The sequence below is a fragment of the Panthera leo genome, chromosome E1 (assembly GCF_018350215.1).
Source record: "Panthera leo isolate Ple1 chromosome E1, P.leo_Ple1_pat1.1, whole genome shotgun sequence".
Taxonomy (NCBI): Eukaryota; Metazoa; Chordata; class Mammalia; order Carnivora; family Felidae; genus Panthera; species Panthera leo.
The window spans coordinates 49,396,672-49,413,201 of NC_056692.1; the positions used below are offsets into that span (position 1 = coordinate 49,396,672).

General features: G+C 50.9%; 2 protein-coding genes across 4 annotated transcripts in view; both read left to right on the plus strand.

The window, feature by feature from the left end:
• Positions 1-870: 870 nt before the first annotated feature.
• AMZ2 (archaelysin family metallopeptidase 2) lies at positions 871-10,476 on the plus strand. 3 transcript variants are annotated; one of them, XM_042916125.1, is made up of 9 exons: positions 871-954; positions 1,447-1,540; positions 2,077-2,166; positions 2,702-2,984; positions 3,776-3,949; positions 4,063-4,191; positions 7,590-7,753; positions 9,137-9,313; positions 10,268-10,476. In XM_042916125.1, exons 4-9 carry the CDS (start codon positions 2,702-2,704, stop codon positions 10,418-10,420), a joined length of 1,080 nt encoding a protein of 359 aa, XP_042772059.1. In that variant the 5' UTR covers positions 871-954; positions 1,447-1,540; positions 2,077-2,166; the 3' UTR covers positions 10,421-10,476. The 3 variants fall into 3 exon arrangements, with proteins under 3 accessions (XP_042772059.1, XP_042772060.1, XP_042772061.1); XM_042916126.1 differs by having other exon boundaries at positions 927-1,014; XM_042916127.1 differs by lacking the exon at positions 871-954 and adding an exon at positions 1,087-1,252.
• Positions 10,477-13,635: 3,159 nt separating this feature from the next.
• Positions 13,636-16,530, plus strand: part of ARSG (arylsulfatase G) — a 107,062-nt gene continuing 104,167 nt past the window's right edge. The window contains exon 1 of the mRNA XM_042916502.1: positions 13,636-15,331. The gene's annotated coding sequence lies outside the window, so the exon portion shown is untranslated. The remainder of the gene's footprint in view (positions 15,332-16,530) is intronic.

The following is a 16,530-nucleotide window of genomic DNA, read 5'->3' on the forward strand; positions in this document are numbered from 1 at the left end:
CAAAGGGGCTGTAGAGGGGTGGGCCAGGGGATCCTCTGCGTTCACATGCAACTTCCCAGGGCTGAAGGGGCTTCAGGGATCAGAGCTCCCTCCCGCCACCTTCCCACAGGAGACCCCCTGAGGCCCAGAGAGGTCAACCGGCCTACCCAAGACCACACAGCTAATTCAGTCCCAGCGCCCGCCCGCGCCTTTTTTCTACTTGTCTCCGGCACACGCCTTTGGGCCTTTTCAGCACCAGCGAAGCACCAAGCGAGGCATCCCTGGGTGGAAAGAAACCCTGCCGGGGTCGCCCGGCCCCCGCCTCCGCGCCGCCCGCCACCTGCGATTCGCGGTCGCGGCCCGCGCGGAGGCCGTTGCCGGCGCCTCGGCCAAAGAAGGGAAAGTCCAGAGGGTGACGGCACCGGGGCGCGCGCCCAGGCTGTGCGTCAACCTGCGGCCACGGCTGACTTATTTTGGACCCGGTCGGTTACATCGGTCACGCCGAGGACGCTCCTCACACCCGAGGTCCCCGGCACGCGCCACGCGGGCAACCGCGGCCGCGTGACACGATGTCCAGCGGGGCCCCCCCGCCCCAGCTGCCCCGGGGGCGGCCCTTGAGGGGCCATCGGGGGGCCGGGGGACAGAAGGCGACCGTGGGGACTGACTTCGACGCCTCGTGACCCCTCGCCGACCGCCCCCACTCGCAGAGAGGGGGACCGCGACCCCTCATCGGACGTGGGCTCCGCGCCTGCGAGACAGCCTCACGCTACGGGGCGTGGCGTGCGACGTGGGGGCGTGGCAGGGCGTGGAGCGCGCGCGAAGGGGCGTGGCGCGGCGGAGCGGTGCGTGGTGCGATGGGCGGGGCGTGGCGCCGGGTTGGTTGGGGGGGGGCGGAAGGCGTGGCACGGCGAAGGGCGCGTCGTGCTGGCGCGCCGTAGCGGCCGAGGGAGGCGGGCGGTGTCTAGGCCCGGCCGGGTGAGGGTCGTGCGGTGGAAACGTCAGATCCGGGCCGTGGCCTCCCGGGCTGGGATCCTGGTTGGAGGGGACGGGGGACGGTCGCGGTGGGTGGGAAGGGATGAGGCTGTGGGCGAGGCCGCCGCGGCGGAAGCAGGGGAAGACAGCGGGGGCGGGGGCGTCTCCTGGGAGCCAGGCCTGGCCTCTGCGGAGGCTTCCTCCGGGGCAGGCGGAAAGTCGAAGCGAGAGTCCCCGGGGGATCCCCCCACCCCACCCCGGCCAGCGACCTGGTTGCGGTCGCTTTGGGGCCCAGCCCAAGGTGCGGGTTGCTATAGCAACCAGCTGGGGTAACCAACTTGTCCAGGTTTGCGCAGGATGTGCTGGTTTTGAAACTCAGCACTGCAGGCCTCCAGCCCGCTGAAGCGATCCTATTCGGCCTCCCGCGGCTCCGGCCAGAGGAGACCTGGGAGGCCGGCCGAAGGCCGACCTTTCACACTGCCTTTTCAATATTAGGGTGAAGGCGCCCGGCACAGCACTTTCTCGGCCAGGCCCAAGCATGCCAGTCCTTGTAAGACAAAGACTTCAATGGGAGCCTTCCTCCTTAAAGGTAGGTAGAATACAGAAGGGCACATTTTGTTTGGTATCTTGGAACTTCAGCCCAGGTGTGGAGCAGCGAGGACGAGCGTCTGCACATATCGGAGCTTTGACAAGAGTGACCTCTGTTTGAGAATTTCTTCCACACTCTGGAACCCCAGGATTCTGGTGTCCAGCCAGAACGGACGTTAGCTGAAAATTTCCCATCAATTGTCAATCATTAAACTGTAAACATCCAGATAATTAGAAAATAATGGGGGCGCCTGGGTGGCTCAGTCGGTTAAGCATCCAACTTCGGTTCAGGGCATGATCTCACTCTCTGTGCGTTTGAGCCCGGCCTGGGGCTCTGTGCTGACAGCTCAGAGCCTGGAGTCTGCTTCAGATTCTGTGTCTCCCTCTCTCTGCCCGTCCCCTGTTCGTTCTCTCTCTCTCTCTCTCTCTCTCTCTCTCAAAAATAAAGATTTTTAAAAATTTTTTAAAAATAAAAGCAACTATGATAGGTTCCAGACAGCGAAGTTTAATTCTTTTTTCCTTTTCTAACTCAAAAAGCCTTGTGGTGAAGCAGCTGTTTGACACACTCAGAAGGAAGGATGACAGCTATACAGAGGAACACGATGTGAATGGAAGAGACCTGTCATTGTGAGTCTGGCTTTTGATTAGTCACCTGGTGTCTTCCCCAGGGTGACATGACTTTGAGGCAGTAAACTTCAGTGACTGAGATCTATTAGGAGCCTGCAGTTAAATTACAGAAATGGGCAGGATTTACATCAGTTCTCTTTTTTGTGTGGTCTGGAACATCTCTGACTCACCTTGGAAAGGCTGAGTATTTTTCATGTGGCCCTGATGACTCAGTTTGTAATATTGTTACCCAAATGACAGAAGGAAGTAGGCAATCAGGTCATTCTCTTATGGTTTTTATAACGGGAGCAGGTTCTTTAAGAGAAGAAGGGATGAATTTCATGATTTTTCTTTTCACTTTTTCAGATCCTCTCCCCAGGAAATTGATTGGAAATGGGAAGGGGGGGGGGAACCCGTTGTTTGGTGTGAATTAAAAAAAAAGCAATCCGTTTTTCCATTCTAGGGAGAGATTATACATGCAGGTGGAGGGTAGGTAGATTAAAGTCACCTGTATGGATATGCATTGTATATTTGATTCCTTGTGTTTTTCTGGTAGATGGAAACAGTACGGCACTCTGAACATACGCTAAAAACAGCTCTCATCTCGGAGAACCCAAGGCTTGTGTCACAGTATGAGAAGTTAGATGCCGGGGAAAGGCGTTTGCTGAACGAAGCCTTCAAGCCAGACCATGATCTCTTCGGACCCATTACCTTGCATTCGCAATCGGATTGGATCATCTCCCATCCTGAGGCTCCCCAAGACTTTGAACAGTTTTTCAGTGATCCTTACAGAAAGGCACCGTCTCCCGACAAACGCAGTATTTATATACAGTGCATTGGTGTGCATCGGTTAACGGGCTGGATTTGTTTGGTTTGCGATGGGGCTGTCGCCAGGGACAGCCTGGGTTGCTGATATCATTTAAGTGGGCAGCTTTTATGATCTTTTTTTAAAAAAAAAACCTTTTTTTAATGTTTATTTACTTTTTGAGAGAGAGAGGGGGGCAGAGGCAGAGAGAGAGGGAGACACAGAATCCGAAGGAGGCTCTAGGCTCTGAGCTGTCAGCACAGAGCCCAACGTGGGACTCGAACTCACGAACTGCAAGATCATGACCTGAGCCGAAGTCGGATGCTCAACCGACTGAGCCACCCAGGCGCCCCATGATCATTTCTGACATTCATCACAGTGGTGGAAGCGTTGTACCCAAATTGCCTTAAAAGAGGACATTTTGTTTCTTTCTAATTCATATTCACATCAATGAGTGATAGAGGTTTATTAAAGATTTAGAGTCCCATTTGCTTCTAATTTCAGATTTCTAATTAGAGACTGAGGTAAAGACTGAATGTTTTGGGGTGCCTGGGTGGCTCAGTTGGTTGAGCGTCCGACTTCGGCTCAGGTCGTGATCTCAGGGTCTGTGAGTTCGAGCCCTGCGTCGGGCTCTGTGCCGACAGCTCAGAGCCTGGAGCCCGTTTCGGATTCTGTGTCTCCCTCTCTCTCTGACCCTCCCCCATTCATGCTCTGTCTCTCTCTGTCTCAAAAAAATAAATAAAGGTTAAAAAAAAATTAAAAAAAAAAAGACTGAATGTTTTAATCATCTTCGAGTCTGACTTTACATGTTCTTCCACCTTACAGGCTCTCTAGGCAACACCAGAATTATCAGTGAAGAATATATTAAATGGCTCAAGGGTTACTGTGAAGCATTTTTCTACGGCTTAACAGTGAAACTCCTGGAACCAGTTCCTGTCTCTGCCACGAGGTGTTCCTTTAGAGTCAATGATAACACACAAAACCTACAAATTCACGCAGGTAAATTAAACAGCTTTACAATTTGAATTGAGTACAGGAGATCTATACATAGGTGTATATGGAGAGACATGTATGGATGTACGTATCTCACACACGCATCCCTTTTTAAATAGGGCACATCCTGAAGTTCTTAAAAAAGAAGAAACCTGAAGACGCCTTCTGTATTGTGGGAATAACGATGATTGATCTCTACCCAAGAGACTCCTGGAATTTTGTCTTTGGACAGGCCTCTCTGACAGATGGTACTCCTTTTTGACATTATTGGTAGAAATATCCTCAACTTGAGATTACTGGAAGATGTTGATAGAGGGAAAAAGTTCCAGCCAGTTATAATGTTGGTACTAAAGGCTGTATGGTATTTCTGGAGCATCATGCTGGTGTGGGAAATGTGCTGTGGATAGATTCTGATGACCTGGGTCCCTGCCCCGCTCAGCCATTCACTACCTACGTGACCTTGAGGCCAATAATACCGATTTTTTTTTAAGTTTATGTATTTATTTTGTGGGGGAAGGAGCAGAGGGAGAGAGAGAATCCCCAGTAGACCGCACACTGTCAGCATAGGGCCTGATGTGGGGCTTGAACTCAGGAACCGTGAGATCGTGACCTGAGCCAAAGTCGAGAGCCGGAGGCTTAACTGACTAAGCCATCCAGGCGCCCCTAACAATACCTATTTCGGAGACCCCTTTTGCGATGGGTTACCTAACAGTCCTGATACATAAACAGTGTGGATACGTAAACTGTGTATATATGCCTGGCATATACATAAGGCGTTCAGTACAGCAGACAGTAGGTGTCCGAAACTGGGTAGCAAGGTGAATGAAGTCCAGTAAGGATGTTTGAACTGTCGTTAACGTAAGAGAAAGTCTTGCTGGTTGCTTTTCAATTCTTAGTTCTCTCATATAGACAGGAAACTATAGGCTGATGTACAGGTGTGTGCTTCTTGTCCTGTGTCTCATGACGTCTTGTTATTTTATTTTTGTAAAAAAGTCGACTCCAGGTTTTGATTTAAGATGTAGTCCCCTTGACTCATCAGGGCTTCTGCATGGTGATACTGGGGGTAGGAAAGGATCTGGAAGCAAATCCTATTTTTGCCTAATTTTTTTTCTTCTTCCCGTCTGTCCACTTCTTTCCTCCGCACCCCTCCCTTTTTGCTGTCATCTCTCTACCTTCGTCCCCTAGGATCTGACAAGTTGGAGGGGGACAGTCCAATGCACTAAGGGGAGTGGTTGTCTGTTAGCAACGTGGCGGTGGGGAATAGGTACCTGGGACTGTCCCTATTCTGAGTTCCAGTTTGTGGACTGTCTACGTGTTCTCGGTCTTTCACAAATGTTTCTTTGTTAGGTATCTCCATCTCTGACACATTGATTGGGTCGGGGAGGGGGGGACCCAGGGCACCACAGAACCTGTTCATCCCCCTTACTCCTTCATGGGGGTTTCTCCATTTACATTCCTATGGCGCCCCCTCCCCAGTCGGCATACTCTCCTGGAGACTCTGGTCACTGCTGTCTTTCTGACTTTTGTATGAGCTGTCTTTCTGTCAGAAGTAAATTTTTACGAGCTAAACTTTTATGTCCCCTTTTATTATTTACCTGACAGAGACAGAAACTTTAAAAATGTAAAACAATTTATCTGGACATTGCCAGCTGATGCATCTTATGCATTTCAAGAGGGCAGGAGGCATTTTCCCAAAATGTTTCTACTTTAACTCCCCCCCCCCCCCCCGCCCTCCCTTTAAAAAAATTTTTTTTTAGTGTTTATTTATTGAGAGAAACAGAGAGAGCGCACGCATGTGCATGAGTGGGGGAGGGGGCAGAGAGAGAGAGAGAGACACAACCCGGTAGGCTCCAGGCTCCAGGCTCCCAGCTGTCAGCACCAGAGCCTGACACAGGGCTCGAACTCACCAACAGGAGCCAGGAGCCGCCTGAGCCACCCGGGCAGCCCACCCCCCACCCCCTTTTTAAGTAAGTTTCTTAACTGCTGCATGGCCTCAGAGAAGATACAGGGTTGCAGGACTGATGGGCCAGGCAGTGAGACAGTATCTTGCTACAAGTGACTGTTCTCTCCAAGTTTACGAAGATGGGGATTTTAAAACGGAGAAATATTTAATTACTAAAGAAAATAACCTTCCATTTGTAGGATTATCAGGAGGAATGTTCTCACTAGAGGTATTATAATGAAATATGCTCACACTTCCTTGGCAAGAGGACAGAGGAGGTCAGCCGTGACATGAATAGATTCAGTGTTTTCTTAACTTTCAGAATGTGCTCTTTCTCTCTCTCTCTCTCTCTCTCTCTCTCTCTCTCTCTCTCTCTCAATATCAAATACGAGGCGACATTTTCCAAGGGTGGGGTGAGGAGCATTCTCTTTGGATCAGGTTGGATTGGACAGACTTACTGTGAATTCATTTCTTTGACAAAAAAAAAAAAAAAAAATCCTTATTACTTTCAAGTAACACCTGAAAGAGACAAATAAAAGTGATCATGTCAACAAGTGCCGTCATAAAGCCATGCCCTTTAGAACGAGCTGTGCAGCAAAGCCTGTTCTCCACCTGTGCAGAGGTGGTTGCTACGAGCCTCAGGGTAACAGGAAGTCAGTTACAAGGGTGTTTATTCTGGTCACCCGACGGCAGCCACATAGTACAGTTGTGTTGTGAGCGAGGAAGGGCAGGAGGGAAGAGGGTCTGTCTGTAGGCGTGGTCTCAGGCATGGTCTCCAAGCATCAGGGCAGTCACACGGCGGTTTTCCTCAGCCTGTTAGCAGGGACATCCAGGAACTCTCCCCGACACACAGGACCTAGAGATCTGTTTATTGTGTTTTTTTTTTTTTGTAAGTTTATTTATTTATTTATTTTGAGACAGAGACAGAGAGAGCACGAGCTGATAAGGGGCAGAGAGAGAAGGAGAGAGGATTCCAAGCAGGTTCCATGCTGTGAGCGCAGAGCCCGATGGGGGGCTCGATCCCACAAACCGTGAGATCGTGACCTGAGCCGAAACCAAGAGTCACACGGTTAACCGGCTGAGCCACCCAAGTGCCCACGTTTGTCGTGTTCTTAAAGAGTAAAGTTGGGGCGCCTGGGTGGCGCAGTCAGTTAAGCGTCCGACCCTTGGTTTCGGCTCAGGTTGTGATGTCACAGTCCGTGAGATCGAGCCCCGCCTTGGGCTCTGTGCTGATGGCGTGGAGCCTGCTTGGGATTCCGTCTTTCCTCCTCTGCCTGCCCCTCCTCTGCGTGCTCTGTCTCTGTTGCTCTAAAAATAAATAAATTAACTTAAAAAAAAATAAGAGTGAGGTCATGGGTGTGTGTTGTCCATTTTTCAACGTTCCTCTTGGAGTACTTGGTTTGGACTATTCTGGGGAAAAAAAAGACTTCTTCCGTGGGGAACAAAAACCTCTGGAACTCCCGATTTCTCGAGAATTTGGACCTCGAGCCCTTTGTGTTTTACAGGGCAGGGCAAATTGGACAGCAGCGGCAGACTTGGGTAGGGAAACCCGGGGCCGACGGCCACCTCTGTCTTGGCAAACCTCAAGCACATGAGACCGTGGGAACATGGGAGCGCAGACGAGACGCCCGGGCGGGCTCTCCTCTTGGTTTGTCCTTCAGGAATCTTGCTCCCGTTCTCTTGCTGCTTGTCCTCCTTTTGTAGGTGTGGGGATATTCAGCTTTGCCAGGTATGGCAGTGATTTTTACAGCTCCCGCTACGAAGGCAGAGTGAGCAAGCTGCAGAAAGGATCCTCGAGTGACTATGCAGTTTTCGATAACTATTACACTCCTCAAGTGACCAGTGTTCTGCTGCTTCGTTCCTGTAAGGTGAGTTGTTGGAAAAAAAAAAAAAAAATCCAACAGGAGTATTTTTTAAAGAGCTCTTCCCCCCCCCCCCATGTTTATTTATTTGTTTTCGAGAGAGAGACAGGCAGAGAGAGAGACAGAATCCCAAGCAGGCTCCACGCTGCCAGCGCAGAGCCCGATGAGAGGCTCGAACTCACGAAACTGTGAGATCGTGACTTGAGCCGAGATCAGGTCGGACGCTTAACCAACTGAGCCACGCAGGCGCCCCAAAGAGCTCTTAATTCCCTAAATTGTATGTCAGCAGTCCTTAAGGTAATATGATAAATGAATTTGTATCATTCGTATGCTTTTGATGGACATCGTGTTTGCCTGAAATTACCAATAAAAACAATTTAAATGGATACCTTGATAGTGACATTTACAGTATCTGTGCTGGAATTATGCCCTGTTAGTTATGTACAGCCTCAGTTATGTACAGCCCCACATCCTCACCACTAGTTCAATTCCAGAAGTCTGGTATGAGTAAGTAACTGACTCTTTGAAGTTGTGGTCATCAAGTAAAGCCGCTCTTGGAGGGCCTCTGCTGGCAGGTGTCTTGACAATGGCTTCCTCTTGGGCCCCAGGCTACCTTCTACTGAGGTTAGCTCCACTGACAGCTCCTGATTAATCTCCCCAACTCGTGCTCTTTGGAGAGCCTGTTTCCTGATTTTTCCCCCTTTCCTTAGCCGGAGACATAGGCATTTCCTGCAGCTGGGAAGTTCTGCCTTCATTCCTAGCCACCTCTTCAGGTTTGAGAGCTACACTGCCTGGAACAGTGTTTTCCGAGTGTGTACCCTGCATCAGCATCCGCTGGTGTGCTCGTTAACGTGGAGACGGGAGCCCCCTTCCTTCCAAACCTACGGACTCAGCGTCCCTGGGAGAAAGGACCCAGAATCTGAATCGTAACAAGTGTCCCACTTGCCTGGAGCATGGCTCTCAGGCTGGGATGATCTTGCCCCCCCCCCCCCCCCCCCCCCCGGGGACTTTTTGGCAAGGTCTAGAGACGTTTCTGGTTGGCCCAGTTGAGTAGAGGCTGTGGATGGTGCTAAGTATCCTACAGCGCCCAGGACTGCTGTTCTCCCCTCCCCCTCCCCCCCTACACAAAGAATGATCCTACCCAATACGTCAGGGGTCTCAAGGCTGGGCAACCCGGCTGCAGGTATACTTAAGAAATTAAGTCTAGGAAGGAAGGCAGTATAAGTAGGGAAATGAAGGATTAAGTTTGGGGGCAGGTTGAAGTTTTGGTGATGATGGTAAGGGAGTTGCCTCCCCTACACTTGTTTCTTGGAAAAGCAAGAAAAAGAAGGAAGGGCTAACCCACTGATGACAGTGGCGCCATAAAGCTTTGATGTGAATGTCTTGCAGACTTTAACCCACGAGATCGGACACATATTTGGACTCCGACACTGCCAGTGGCTCGCATGCCTAATGCAGGGCTCCAACCACTTGGAAGAAGCCGACCGGCGCCCCCTCAACCTTTGCCCCATCTGTTTACGCAAGTTGCAGTGTGCCATTGGCTTCAACATAAGAGAAAGATACAAAGTAAATGAGGGGAAGAACAAAAGGGGGAAGTGGTTATATAAGTAGCAAACTACCATTTTCTATTAGGCCCTTCTCTGGAACTATAATTTATCAGAGGAAATTAGTGCAAAGATAAGCAGGAAGCTGTGGTTACAAAAAAAGAAAACCCTGCAAAGAAATCTCATTAAAAACTGCCTGGCCCCGGAGAGCCTTACACTTGTTGTTGAGTGAGAAATGGTGAAGGAGGTAATCTGTACTTCCCATTCCCTAAGGCCAGGAGAGCTTGACTTGTTGCAGAACAGTAAACGTTGATGCGTGCGGCCGAGTTCGTTTCTGACAGCTACGGAAAATGCATAGAGATAGTTTCTCTTTCCAAATGTGGGACAGGGGTATGCAATTCACTGGGAGGAGAGGATGGGTTTCTTTACGAAGGAAGAGGGGAGGTACCGAATCTCAGGATGCGTGTGCGCGTACGTGTGTCTACACGTGCCCACGAACGTGTCAGTGGCCATCGCGGGACTCCTGGTGGGTGGGACCCCGCGTGCAGGTGGCTTTACATACGTGCATCCACCTGCGCCTCTGTGCACACTTGCAGACATGCCCGCTTCCGCATCGGGTTAAAAGCACGCGCCCGGTGCCCCGTGGGACATCTGGCGAGCCGAGGAAAGCCTACCCCTGCCGCCCAGCAAAAACCCGTGAGGGGTGTCTTTCTCTCTGGTCTTCCCCCCCCCCCCCGCCCCCCCCCCCGGCACACTCTGACCATCACTCGTAATCCTAGCGTGTGCGTTGGAGGTCAACACTCTTTCACCCAGTGTTGTTTCATGTGCACAAACATCTTTATCAAACGGAACATCTCCCTGGGGCAACTGAAGTCACTGATTGCGATAACGTGATTTTGAAGGCCGTGTTTTTCTCTAGCCTAAAACTGTCTTGCTCCGATTTGTTAAAATGTGCGTCTGGCTTGTGTTTTTCAAGGCGCTGGTGAGGTGGATCGAGGACGAGTCGGACAGCCCCGGAGTCAGTACGAAGCGCGGTCGTGAGGGAACCGTGGATTTACCGAAACCCGTGGACGCCTTTAAGGAATGGAAAGAGTGGATAATAAAATGCCTTGCTGTTGTCCAAAAATAAGGACCTTCACTTCACATAGGAGTAATTAAAATAAACAGTTGCAGCCTCTGCTTTCATTTGGACGGAGTACTTCGTTAGAATACACTGTTTACCGATTCTGCCCGGTGTCAGGTAACAGGATGGAACCTTCTTGAAAGCACCTGAACTTTGAAATGAGGCTTATTTTTTTAATGTTTATTTATTTTGAGAGAGAGAGAGAGACACTGTGTGCGAGTGGGGGAAAGGCAAGAAGAGAGAGAATCCCAAGCAGGCTGCATGCGGTCAGCGTAGAGCCCGACACGGGACTCGAAGTCACAAACCGTGAGATCATGAGGCAGACCTGAGCTGAGATCCAGAGCCGGACGCTGAAATGACTGAGCCACCCAGGCACCCCATTTTAGCATTGTGAATGATAGGGACTATAAACTCCTCTGTCTTGATAGCCTGGCCTGTGGTAGGGAGCACATCGTTTCCATTCTTCAAATATGCTTAGGTCTCGAGAGAGCCGGGACCAGCAGATAAGTAAGTAAATATTCCAAAAACTGCTGCCTGTGTCCTGAGAACGGATTTCCAAGGCACGTCATTTCCGGGGGCTGACACTTGGTTCGTTTCCTGGAGGAGGGACTCCCTCCTTTGCACCCAGGCCGGTCATCTGCTCTACTCGATCCCTTACCTGTGGCCTCTCCTTCCCAGACGGGGGCTGCCTGCTCTTCTTTTATTCTTTGCTGGTTGTCGGCTCGAGCCTCAAGGACGCAATGGCACACTTGGGTTTTCGGCAGCTTATCAAAGGTGACCTCCTGGGGCACCTGGCTGGCTCAGTTAGGCGGCTTGGTTTGGGCTCATGATCTCAACGTCTGTGGGCTGCAGCCCTGTGTCGGGCTCCTCGCTGACCGTGCAGAGCCTGCTTGGGATAGTCTCTCTCTCTGACCCTCCCCTGCTCGAATTCTCTCGCGCGCAAAATAAACATAAAATAGAATGTGACTTCTCACTAGTTACAAGTGAAGATAGTGGAACTTGTACTACAGCAGACATAGGATTTGTGAGGGGTCTTGCGCATGATTTGCTACAACGGCCCTTAGGTTTGTGAGTGTTGCACTTTGCCTGTAGGCTCAGAGCAGGTGTCGGGTTTATTCCCACAATAGTGTCTCCCTCCCTTCTCTGCACTGGGAAGTGTTTACTTGAGTAGGGGGAGGCCGTGATGCGGTTACCTGTTGGCCCATGATGGCCTGCAGGGCTGGGGACGTCAGCTGGATTTCCTCAGCGGGGAACAGGTTGAAAACCACAGACTTGACACGTCTCCTCTGAGAGATCAATGTATCCTGGAAACCTAGAAATTACGGCAGATCATTTAACTGAATGCTGGTGAGGAGACTGCATTTCTCATGTTCCCATCTTAACCTCAAGGGTAAAACTTCTGGGTAATTAAACATTTTGATCTTTCGATCCTAAATTTTTTCGCTGTTATTCATTATAGTGTGATTTAAAGCACATTTTATAACTGCATCAATGGTTTTCCTGGCTACAATTCATTTTCTTACGTGATTAAAGCTCATAAGGTCATTTAGAAAATGGTGATTTATGTTGAAACTAATTGGAGAGTGGGGCGCCCGGGTGGCTCAGTTGGTTAAGCACTGGACTTTGGCTCAAGTCATGATCTCATGGTTTGTGGCTTCGAGCCCCACTTCGGGCTCTGTGCTGACAGCTTGGAGCCTGGAGCCTGCTTCGGGTTCTGTCTCCCTCTCTCTGCCCCTCCCCTGCTCATGCTCTGCCTCTCTCTCTCTCTCTCTCTCTCTCTCTCAAGAATAAGACATTAAAAAATTTTTAAACTAATTGGAGAGAGAACGCTTGGTCATTCTAATATGAAAAGACAGTTAAAGGGAGTGTGGACTTTTACCGGTTGTTACAGGTTTTATTTCCTCTTTGAAAAATGTCCTATTGTCCGGTCTGTTCAGTTTTCCTCCGTTTACCTACAAGGTCGGGACGGGTTTAGTGCTGTAGGTCAGCAAGGATTACAAACCTACAAATTCAGATTTGGCTAGGTGTGTCAGTTAGGGGTTGCAGTTATTTGGAGAAGATATAAAATCCATTTGTACCTACCTTGCACTGACCAGGAAAAAAGGCTTCTAGTAAAGAATCCAATCATTCAGTCCTTTAAAAGTTGGACAAATTTCATGTGACAGGGACTTATTCAGTGATCATCAATTAAGTGTATAGTATTACATTGTACTTTTAAATTTTTTTTTTTTAACGTTTATTTATTTTTGAGACAGAGACAGAGCATGAACAGGGGAGGGGCAGAGAGAGAGGGAGACGCAGAATCAGAAACAGGCTCCAGGCTCTGAGCTGTCAGCACAGAGCCCGACCCGGGGCTCGAACTCACGGACCGCGAGAGATCGTGACCTGAGCCGAAGTCGGACACTTAACCGACCAAGCCACCCAGGCGCTCCCGCATTGTACTTTTAGACGGTTTCCTAGCGTTAAATTTAAAAATAGAATTTGTTGGCTGCAAGGAAATTGTACGTACTACGAATAAATCTTGTTTTGCGAAATGATTTGCACTCAGTAACACACAGAAATCCAGAGAGTTTGCTTTGCCAATGCCGAACGAACAAGGTAAGAGTAAAGAGAATGGATTTGTTCGCCGTCTAAACACAGTGCTAGAAATCAGTGCATCTGAAATGCTGTTCACGTTGTCGCCTGAGTGACTAGCAGTCTCTCTGGTCAAGAGAAGGATTAAGTGTCGACAGGTTAGTCCGGAAAGCCTTGTAACGGTGACGGCTGGACAGAAGAACGTGGCCTCGTCCAGCCGGTCCTCTGGAGCCCGCGGGCCCCCGGGCTCGAGCCGCGTCTCCTTTCCGCACCCCGGGGTGCCGCGCCGGGTGGCTGGGGGGCACAGGTGGTGGCCGCGGGCCGCGACGGCGCTGCACCCCCCGCCCCTCCCCCGAGGCGGCGCTGTCCCGTCCGCAACCCGAACGGCGGCGCCGTTCCACCCCGTAACCCCCCGGCGGCGCTGTCCGGTTCCCCGACCCGCGCGGCGCCCCGCCCCGCCCCGCCCCGCCCCGCCCCGCCCCGCCGCCGCGAGCTCGCGCGGCGCGTCCCCAACCCGCGCCCCCGGCCGTCCCCGCGCGCCCCCGGCCCGCAGCGAGGCCTCCTGGGAGTGGGGGCGCAGCAGCCGCGGGAAGGCCGGCGGATCGGCGCGGCGGGCGGCGGCGGAGCCGTGAGTGCGAGCGAGCGAGCGGGCTCGGGGGCGCGTGTGCGCGGCGGCGCCCGGAGGCCGCGTGGGCGCCCCTCGCGCGGTTCTGGGGACCAGCGAGAGCGGCACCGTCCAGTGCGCGTAGAGCGCGGGCCCCGGGTGTCACCTTGCCGTGCCTGGGAGGCACGTGAGCACGTGCACAAGGGGGCACGTGGACTGAGGTTGGAGCGCACAGTTTAGCCCAGTTGCAACCCGTCCTCGGTCTGAAAAAGAACATTCTCTTCTCGTCCTGGGTGGCCGCATCTCCGGCCCGGAGGCCACGCTGCACGTGCTCCCCGGCTCCGCGCGGCTCGGGGCTCGTGGCTGTAGATTCGGGCGGGTTTCTGCGCCAAGACGCACCTGCGAGGCGGCACCAGGAGGCACGAACGGGAAAGGCTGTTTCGGGGGAAGCGTCGCGCGGGTCTTCCGGGGTGTGAACACTGCTAAGGGCCTTCGCGTTCGGTGTTGACTGGCCCGCAGGTCTGGCTGTTCCCTTCCGTGGCATTGGTTTGGGTTTTGGTTGTTCACCCCCTCCCGTTACCAAGGGCCTGGTATGGCCTTTAAATGTGCTTTTATGCTTGGAATGCGGAATCGTCAAGTGTTAGTAATAACGTGCATGCTGCTCAGTTCACACGTGATGAAACAAGGCCGCGGTAGCTAAGTAAACTTGTGCACGGTAGCACCCGTGGCAAAGACAAAACGGGTCCAGATCTCCCTCATTTCGAATTGTGCTTTGTTTTGCCTCTGCCGCATGACCTCCTAAGAAGTAAAATACCACAAGCCAGAAACCTAACCGATTTTTTCCCCCAGATTGTTTATAGAAGGGGTTGTAAAAGATTAAACTTTCTTTCAACCCCTTTTCTATTTGAGTGGGGCCATCTGGGGTTGCTCAAAGTCAGAGAAATCAGTCCGAGCACTTTGTCTTAGCACCAAAAAAAAAAAAAAAAAAAAGAGATTCAGTATCCAGAAAAGCCCTTGCTCCCGAGGAGGCATTTAAAAACAAAAACAAAAACAAAAAAAGTCATCATAAAAAAAAAAAAGTCTACTGGAAAATAGGTTAAGTTAAAACAAAATCTGCTCCAGCAGTATTGTGAAAACTCGGGCTTCCATCGGCCTACCTACCCTCCTGGTAATTTCTTCCCACTGTTTAGTCTCCGTTGGACCTACGTTTTTGCCCTTAAGCTGATTCACCCATGTAGAGCTCCCCCTGCTGGACCATTGGAGACTTAGCTCTTGGGCCACTAGGTTTGGATCCCAGGGCTTTCAGCGTCCGTCCCAGGGCCACCCAGCTTCTTTGCAGCGACACCAGACTGTCTTGAGCTGTAATTGTCAATAGATGGCTTTTTTTTTTTCCCCCTTGAAAAAGCCAGTGGGGGAAAATGAAAGAAAGAAAAAGCCGATGCAAAAGGAAGAACTCATTTGTTCGCTCAACAGTATTTTGGGAGCCCCACCTACCACATGCCAAGCCCTACTCAACGCCTTGGGAATCGAGCAGTGCACAAAACACCTGCTACCGTCACGTACCAAGGGAGGAGACATAGTGAATGAGGGAAAACAAATACTTTTATAACTTTTTTTTCAGGGTAAAGAGTAGAAACAAGGACTGTGTTGGGTAGGATGGTCAGGAATGCCTCCGCAGGAAGACTTGGAAGAAACCAAACTGACGGGTGTGCCAGGGAAAGGGAACAATTGATGCTAAGGTAAGAGGCTGGTGTTTTCAAGGAACAGTTCGAAGGCCAGTTCTAGAGTGGCAGGAGCAAGGGAGGAAACAGTAGCAGCAGGCAGTGCATGAAGAAATCATTGTTAAGGATTTTAGGTTTTTATTTTTTATTTTATTTATTTTTAAAAAATTTTTTTAAATGTTTATTTTTGAGAGAGCATGAGAGAGAGAGAGACAGAGCGTGAGCAGGGGAGGGGCAGAGAGAGAGGGAGACACAGAATCTGAAACAGCCTCCAGGCTCCGAGCTGTCAGCACAGAGCCCGACGTGGGGCTTGAACTCACGAACCGTGAGATCGTGACCTGAGCCGAAGTCGGATGCTCAACCGACTGAGCCACCCAGGCGCCCAGGATTTTAGGTTTTTAAATGTGATCGTGTCTGATTTGTGCCTTGAAAGGATTATTGTGGGGCGCCTGGGTGACTCAGTCGGGTGAGTGTCAGACTCTTGATTTTGGCTCAGGTCATGATCCCAGGGTCGTGGGATTGAGCCCCACATTGAGCTCAGTGCTGAGTGTGGGGCCTGCTTGGGATTCTATTTCTCTCTCTCTCTCTCTCTCCCCTGCTCTCCGTCCCTCCCCTGCCCCCTCCCTCCCTCCTTTCCTCTGCACCACCCCCCACTCCCATGCACTCTCAAAAAAAAAAAAAAAAAAAAGTATCGTAAGGCTTCTATATGGAAATTTAAAGCAGGAAAATTAAAGCAAAAGTGGAATTGGGCAAACCAGCTAGATGATTATTGCAGTAATCCAGCTAAGATGCTGTTGGCTTAGATCAGGGGTCCTGGTAGAGTTGGCGAAAGCAGGTTCTGGCTATATTTAGAAAGTAAAGCCAATAGGATTTGGGGAGGAGCAGGTTTGGGGAGGAGGGTCGGGGGTTCCACTGAGGACATGTGAAGGTGCAAATGCCTGGTTGGTGTCAGGTGCTGTCACACAGGCGTGCGTGAGTCTGGACCTCAGCTGCAAAGGCAGATCTTAGAACAGGAGTTGTCGGTGTTGGGAAGGAACTTACGGCTTTGGTTGAATTCTAGGGGTGACGTTGCTAGGATAGTTGCCGGGCTTTTCTTGAGTTGCTGGAAAGGTCTATAAAGAATATAAATACGTGGCCACAACGTGTATCTTCTCTGCATAATATTCGCTGAACTCTATTTAAAAAGCCTTTACAGATAAAGTGTTCTGGGATATCAC

Excerpts from the sequence above, each read along its gene's own strand:
- AMZ2 (XM_042916125.1), top strand. The coding sequence starts at position 2,702 with ATGGAAACAGTACGGCACTCTGAACATACGCTAAAAACAGCTCTCATC. Across the intron at positions 3,950-4,062 it reads AAACCTACAAATTCACGCAG|GGCACATCCTGAAGTTCTTA; the intron begins GTAAATTAAACA and ends CTTTTTAAATAG. Across the intron at positions 7,754-9,136 it reads TGCTGCTTCGTTCCTGTAAG|ACTTTAACCCACGAGATCGG; the intron begins GTGAGTTGTTGG and ends AATGTCTTGCAG.